Raw genomic sequence first — 7,500 nt, 5'->3', positions numbered from 1 at the left:
CTTCTGCCTTGCGTTTCTGTGGTAAGTTGGTAATAGCTATTTTCGTCTCCTTTTTTCTCCCTTTTTCGCCATTTTTGTTTGTGATTCGCTTACCTGCTTGTTCTTCATTTAGGAAACGGTGTGAGGTGTGCGGTTAGAGGTGATATAAGGTGTTTTTGAAGGAGAAATACGGTGTTTTAAGTGGTTGTAATAGGAGTAGAGATTCGAAGATTTGAATTTTAGCGTGTGCAATTTACTTCAAAATGATTATTTTAAGAGTTTTCTTTTTGTGTAAGTTGTTAGTTATGTGTCAAGACTTTGTCATTTTCTAGTTATGTCGTATGGGTCGCAGGTCTTTGACAATTTCTTTGTCATTAAAGGGGAAAGTATAGCTATATATCCCCCCCTTTTGCGTCATGGTAATAACATGGCGACATCAAGACAAACGTTTGGGTTGATATTAACATAATTTTATAATGCTCTACAATGCACTATGATAAGAATTTTAATTATTCTTGAGTGTTGTATTGTCTAGGAAATGTTATGCACACCAATAGGCTTTAATTTGTTATTAAAACTTCTCAGGTTATGCTACTCTGGTCATTGAGGAATGAAATTTACTAGGAAAGTTTACATTAAAGGATTAAAATAAAAGTAAAGTAAATTAAAATATGGGAAATTAAAAATCTGAGCTAAGGATAGTATTTCAGATGACAAAGAAAGTGATAAATGTTTAAACTCGGGATATGATTCCGCCACGGATGACTCGACATGGTATTGCGCGAACGAACAAGCGAGTAAACTGCATCTTAAATGCACAGACTACCAGTAGGATCGCTGTATGAACGAAAGAAAAAATCCTAATCCGGGGTCATAGCCCCTGGACCCCCTCCCGCTTGTCTAACTTCCCTACCAGTGCCTCTAGATGGCCAATGATTACATTTAGAAATACAAAATTAGTTTACCTTAAAGTTGAGGGGATGGTGGTTGGGAAGTGATGAACCACAGACAAAATTCTACAACTAGAATAGTTAGTTTTGCTGAGTTTAGTGTTATACCCGACATTGTAACAATTTCAGTTAGAGATCTATTTCACTGCAAATTTGGAAAAATAAATCAGAAATGCAAGTAGCACTGTAAACAACTGTCACCTTGGAACAAACAACGGGAACTGTGACAGGAGAACTGTCAAATTTGCCAGGAGAGGGAAGCGATGCGCAAGTATGGATGTACCATGTATTTCTAATGAAACTATGGTACGTGTATGGTAAAGTTGATCACATCGGGTATTTAAGGAATGAACATTTGACAAATGCGTTTTTCGTTAAGATTTCATATAAATTAGAATACAGAAATACATTTTACTTCAGTGCACTTATAAGAAATATGGCGTGATGTCATGGGCTACATGTGGAAAAACAATTCATGTTGGGTTCCCACGCAGCTAGGTGGTTCGCTGTGATGCGAGGGCTGGACTTCGTTGCTGAAGACGCATGGGGACTTATTCTCCACACGGCATTCTGCGCGCCACATTTTCATCGTTTAACTCAAATAAATTTGCTTCTGCAAATCAATTTTGATAACAATGAATGTAGTTTTTCTTCGTCAACATAGCAATGATCTGCAATTTTCTCCTAGTCGGTGCGGTCCTATCGCTTGTAAAGAAAAGCGAGTAAGATTATTCTTGAACATAATACTGTAATTATCTGATTGCCTTTGTAAGTGCCATGGTCACCACTCCTTCAGAAACCACATGTATTTATTCTAGTAAGATGAATATACGATCCTCTCTTTGATAATAAATTACTGTAAGATTTACGATTAATGTCTTGTCACAATATACTCAGTTGTTGGTTGGTTTTTGCTAGGGTACCAGTGGTGTGGAAGCCATGACCATTTTTTTTAGCCTTGTCTATTTGTTGATAATTTTTTATGCTTTAGCAGAGTTGCCATGTTCTGTATGGCCACTGCCTTATTTTTTATTTATTTATTTATTTTTTTCTTCTTCATTAAAACAAATTTAAATCTGTCTCTATAACCAGATTGGAAAAATTAAGGAACCATGGCCAGTTTTGGGGTGAAGACAGGAGGAACAGCTGGAGCAACAGCAGGAGGTGGATTCTCTTTTGGAAATCAGAACCCTACTGGTAAGATTCTCTCTCTCTCCTCACTTCTTCATTCCTCCTTCCCTCACTCTTTCCCATCTCATCACATCTCAACGTATCGCTTCGCATTGTATCGCATCACATCACATTCCGTCCCACCCTGTCCCACCCTATCCCGCCCTACCCTTCCTTAACCCTGCCTTGTTTTTCCCCTCGTTGTTTTTCTCAGAGGCCACTACTTATATCCTCTGCCTATTGCTATTTGATTTCTTACATTTGATACACTGCATAAAAAGATAAAAATAAAGGAGACCAAACATAAGTTTGTTAACCCTTTGGATCTTAGGTGACATCACAAAATATCAACCAAGGGCTGGGTGATGGGAATGAGCTCTCATGAAAATTTTGGCTAAAGGCTGGGGCAGCAGGAATGAGTCTATAAAGCTTGTTGAGGAAGATTAGACTCTGTGTGCCTTTAAGAGAGGGTTCTTGCCTTATTTCCATCAGTAAACAAGGGTGGCAATTACCATCTGTAAGTCATGCATGGAATGGCACTGGCTCCAGGGAGGACACTAGTTTTATGCTGAGGATCCTATTCCTTCTTGCCATGACCAGTGGTGCAGGGTGTATAACAGAAAATAGAATACAAAAATGTATAAAATTACACACAACACCATTACTTATCATTATTATATCATTGATTGTACACTACCAAGAGAGATAAATTTGTTTATTACCATTTTGATACAGCATAACAAATAAATACAGACTTTGGAAAGTGGCATATAAACCAAAAACATATATGCAGTGTAAGAAATGTAAAGGGGATGCAAGGAGCCTTGATACTGCTAAGAAGTTTTCATGTGGGTTGGCCCTACAAACTACACACCTATGAGAGTAGCCACTAAAGTAAACCTAATGCCCAGATTTTGAACCATGTGCAGACCATGAGGCACCAGATCCAACGGGTAAATTGTTTCACTTAATTGACAGGATCTTCTATAAAAATGTCTTTATCAACAGGGGGTGGATTCAATTTTGGCCAGGTACAGCAACAACAGGCAACACCTGCAGCTGGAGCAGTGGCTCCTCAAGCTAACAAGAGCCTTTTTGGCACTCCGCCTGCAGGCACTCAGCGCCTAGGGTTTAATTTTGGCACTCTGGGTGGTACTCCCAGTACCTCAGCAGGTAATTCATAATGGAAACTGAGAAAGAAGTTTTACTAATGGTTGATAAAGTTTGGATTTGTTCTGTGTAAATTTGAATTTACATTACAATATTATTATTTGATAATTATATAACTTGTGATGAGTACTGTAAAGTATGGTAGGTACTTAGAATCTGATAAAGTATATTTTTTATCTGAAGCTGTGATTTCACTACCTTGAATGAACTCCAGCCCCTTAGCTACTTCCAGGTGCCCTGCTCTAGGTATTGGTTATTCCCCCAAGCTAGCTCATGTCAATGCAAGCTTCAAAATATAATAGGAAGCTTGAAGCTCAATAGGTTATTTAATTTTTTGCTAATTAATTGAGCAAAAAATACAGCATGAAACCCAGAAAAACTTTAAGCATTTACAGTATATAATTCATGGCTGTTTTAAGGAAGGTGGCTAGTCTGCCTATGTGTATTGCTTATTCTTTGTCTGATACAAATACATATCTATTTATTGTTTCAGTATAGGTTACATAATTGAATATGTTTGGTACTTATACAGAGTAGGACACTATAAAGCAGTGCCATTGGTTCTTTTTTTCGTGTTCTGGCAAAGGCAGATGAACCTCCTCATGTGAAATTAGAACTGATTAATTTTATTATTTGGCGATAAATTACTGAAAAGGTTAAGAATCTTTGTATAGTCCAAAATATAGATGGTAAGAGTCTGTTTGTCTTTGTCAACAATGGAAGCGAAGAAAAAATGGCATCCCTGACTTAGCTTAGATTTGTAGACTTTGATAAGCAGTTGCAAACTTTTCTTTGGTGTTAGTACAATTTTTATGATACCTAATAGTGTTGTATTTCTGTATGTACTTCATCTTTATTACTTTGGTTATACATCATTGAGGAACCGAAAATTTTAACTTAGAAAGTAGAACTTTGGCCAAAAAGATGATAATCTAGACCCTGAGCATGGTTCTAGAGTTCAAGAAACCTAGTGTAACCACAGCTTGAGTGTAGTGTAAAGTGCTCTGTCTTTTCACAAAGTTGTAGCTCCATATAATAATAGGAAGGTGTGAGACCTCAAATGGATCAAATTACAACTCATTGGAGGCTATTCCAGAATCATTAGTATAGCATTATTATTTAACATGCATTTTTGTGGAAAGTGGTCACAGCAAAGGCAAAACAACACATTATTTGTAACAAATACCATACTAAAAGCTTATAAACTAGCCACTAGAATTGCATTAATTTTCATTGATACGCTTAGTAAGTACACAGTAGCAATAATTTGGGTAGCTGTTCGTAACAAGTTGAGTGATGGTACAGTAACAAGCTTCAATAGAAAAGGTTGCGATTAAACAAGAATTGGAAGGAAGTCTCAAGAAATGTTGATTACGCTTAAAAATAGGAGTTAATCCGATCAGGACGGCAGGCTCCAAGACCTTGTTATTCACCAGGACAGTAATGTTCAAAGTTGTCATCTTTGAGTAGAATTGAGATTGAAGTTATCATTTAGTCACCAGTGAGATGAGAGAGTTCTTATTGGCTTGCCACCACCTCCTGTCTCTCTTTGTACACCACCATTGCCATGGTCCACTTATCAGTCTCTCATTCCCTTTCACCCTCTTCCAGTCCTCTCTTTTTATATTTGTATGTATGTATGTTAGGAGGTAGATAGGTATTTGTGTGTGTGTGTGTGTCTGTGTGTGTCTAGTAAAAGCAAGAGAGTGTGATGTATGGGGAGAATGCTGAGGAGCTGGTGGGAGAGCATATATCAGGAGCAGATCCCTTCAACATTGTGGCAACTTGTATAGGCAAAACTGTCCTACAGATTTTTTTGTTTCATTGTATAATAAGGCAAGGATCATATATATTTGGAATTCATTGGTATCATCTGCCGATTGATACAATAGTCTTACATCCAGAGATAATAATCGGTAATATAATAAACATTATCACTGACCACTGAGTTTGTTGCATTACCTTTTGAGGGTTAAAGATGAGTGACTTGAATGATTAAAAAAGAGAAAGAGAGAGAAAGTGTGCTTTGAAGAAAGAATGATTAATAAGAATGTAAGATTATAAGATAAAAAAGGCAGGAGTGGATAGAAATAAGATTACTCATAAGAGTTCAGAGGTATTAAAGTGCCTTTTGATCTTGGCCATGCGCAGCTGCCACAACAAGCACAGCCTCCAGCTTCAGCTTCAGCTCAACAGCCACCCCAGCTACCTCGACCACTACCTTTGGGGGCTTCAACTTCAGCAGTACACCAGCTGGTCAGTGAATGATTCAAGGGAAAACAGGGCCTGAAGTTCACCACCAATTGCTGCTTGTTAGAAGCTAGTGAAATTGGGTGTTAGGGCTGTAAAAGGAAAATTAGTTCTGTAAAGTGGAAGTTTACATGGAGAATAAAAAGGGAATGGATGCAGGTTCAGAGGAAATGTATTGATTCTCTTTGGTTTGTTTGTGTTATTCCTGCTTATATGTCTGCTTATCACTAAGACACTAATAAAATCCATATGGTAATTATCTATTTATTATTTATCAGTAGTATATTGTTGCTTTGAGTTTATGGTAATGTCATAGGATATTTTGTCATAAGAGGTGTAGGAATTGTATTAAAAGTAAATTTTAGTATACTAGAAAAAAGTAGAATATACGCAGTACACATGTAGAGTAAAGTATCTCAAGCACTAAACTATTTCAGTAGCCATGACCAGTTTCCTTGTGATTGCACTAAAAAGCTCACAGCTTCAATGGAAAATCACAATGAGGGACAAGCTATTTCCCTTTTACCTTAAATCTGCAAATCTTCCTCCCATATGTATGAAGCTCACAAAACTCTCTCGCCCTCATAGCCACCAGTGCGAGTGGCTTCTCGTTAGGTGGTGCAACACAGAGCACAGGGACCACAGGCTTCAGTCTCGGGGGAACCAGCCTGGCTCCCACAGCTACCTCAAGCGCAGCAGGCACCGCCTCGGGCTTCTCCTTCACAGGTCTCGGGGGAGCCACAACAACCTCAGCTGCCCCAGCAACAGATTTTTCAGCTGGATTAGGGGGTGCACAAGCCCTGCAGACCTCTCAGGCACCCAAGCTTGGGGGCGGTTTTGGGTTCACAAGTGAGTTTGTGTTTATGTCTTCCAGGAGGATGAGTGTTGGTATGGTGAGATGATATGAATACAGACTGAGTTCAAGATGTAAATCATCATAAAGTACATACACATCTTTCATTCTTTCTGGATCTGGATCATTTATCCTCTGTATCCACTTTGTCAAAACCTTCATTAACTCAGTAGTCCAGAAGTTGTCACAGGTTTGCATTACACATTATTATGATATATTATAATTGTACATAAAAAAAAAAAGTAGAAACGAATTTTTCCCTTTCATGTCACAGGTTTACAGACCACTACCACCACCACAAGTTCCACAGGCCTTGGGGGTATCAACATAGGACTTGGAGGGGCACAACCCCCATCAGCCAGTGCAGGTAAAGTTTTGCATAGAAAATATGAGGCTTTAATCCCACATTTGAGGGGCTGTGCCTCCTGGCCTACTAAGCATATGAATAACTGTTTACGTGTACAAGTTTAACTGGCTGACCTTGCATGGCACATATCCTTGCTAACTGACAGTAAGCCTCAGCTTGTAAGGGCTAGAATATATGCACAGTAATGGGTGAACATAGATATCTTTTACATTACACTTTACCACACTTAGGTTTGACAATGGTCTTTAGCGTTTCTAGAAAAAATGTATATTTATTTCTTTAAATTTATTTTGTATTTCTTTTAGCATTTCTCTGTTTTTTATATTTAGTATATATCCTTATATTTTGTACGTAGTTAAACTTTGTTTATTCTTCAGGTAACAGCAACGTAGGAGCAAAGCCAGATGGCAAGTCTGCAAAGGAGCAACTTTTAACAAATGACTTGTTTGGCACCATTGCACTCTTCGAGTAAGTTGAACTGCTACGAATTTTTATTTCTGAATTTTCCAGTCATTACACGTCATCTGTGTCTGCTAAACTAATTGTGTTGTCTTTGTCACTGTTGAAACAAATTTGCACATGAGTGTTTGGTGACAATTAGTTAAATGCAACATGTTTGAATAACATTGTTGATGTGCTCTAAATGATTAGCATATAAAAATATATATATAGATAGATATCAGTATAGATATAGTATGTAGTCTTTACACTTGTTATAATTTTTCAGCCTTCATTATTTTTTGTTCTTGTATTTCTGTATA

The 7,500-nt window shown here is 37.7% G+C and overlaps 1 protein-coding gene across 4 annotated transcripts in view; it reads left to right on the top strand.

The window, feature by feature from the left end:
- The window catches only part of LOC113813106 (nucleoporin p58/p45), a 50,553-nt gene that overhangs the window by 18,746 nt on the left and 24,307 nt on the right, over positions 1-7,500 (top strand). For 2 of the 4 annotated variants that reach the window (XM_070139373.1, XM_070139374.1), the window contains exons 1-6: positions 1-21; positions 2,022-2,126; positions 3,108-3,272; positions 6,108-6,368; positions 6,647-6,739; positions 7,117-7,207. The exon at positions 1-21 is cut by the window's left edge and continues 73 nt beyond it. In XM_070139373.1, the coding sequence (XP_069995474.1) occupies positions 2,042-2,126; positions 3,108-3,272; positions 6,108-6,368; positions 6,647-6,739; positions 7,117-7,207 (695 nt within the window). In that variant the 5' untranslated portion in view covers positions 1-21; positions 2,022-2,041. Of the gene's footprint in view, positions 22-2,021; positions 2,127-3,107; positions 3,273-5,420; positions 5,526-6,107; positions 6,369-6,646; positions 6,740-7,116; positions 7,208-7,500 lie in introns of all 4 variants that reach the window. The other 2 variants (XM_070139372.1, XM_070139375.1) reach the window with 2 other exon arrangements.

The sequence above is a fragment of the Penaeus vannamei genome, chromosome 25, assembly GCF_042767895.1.
Source record: "Penaeus vannamei isolate JL-2024 chromosome 25, ASM4276789v1, whole genome shotgun sequence".
Taxonomy (NCBI): Eukaryota; Metazoa; Arthropoda; class Malacostraca; order Decapoda; family Penaeidae; genus Penaeus; species Penaeus vannamei.
Note: the sequence above shows the minus strand (reverse complement) of the source record. Positions and strands in the feature narration are given on the sequence as shown.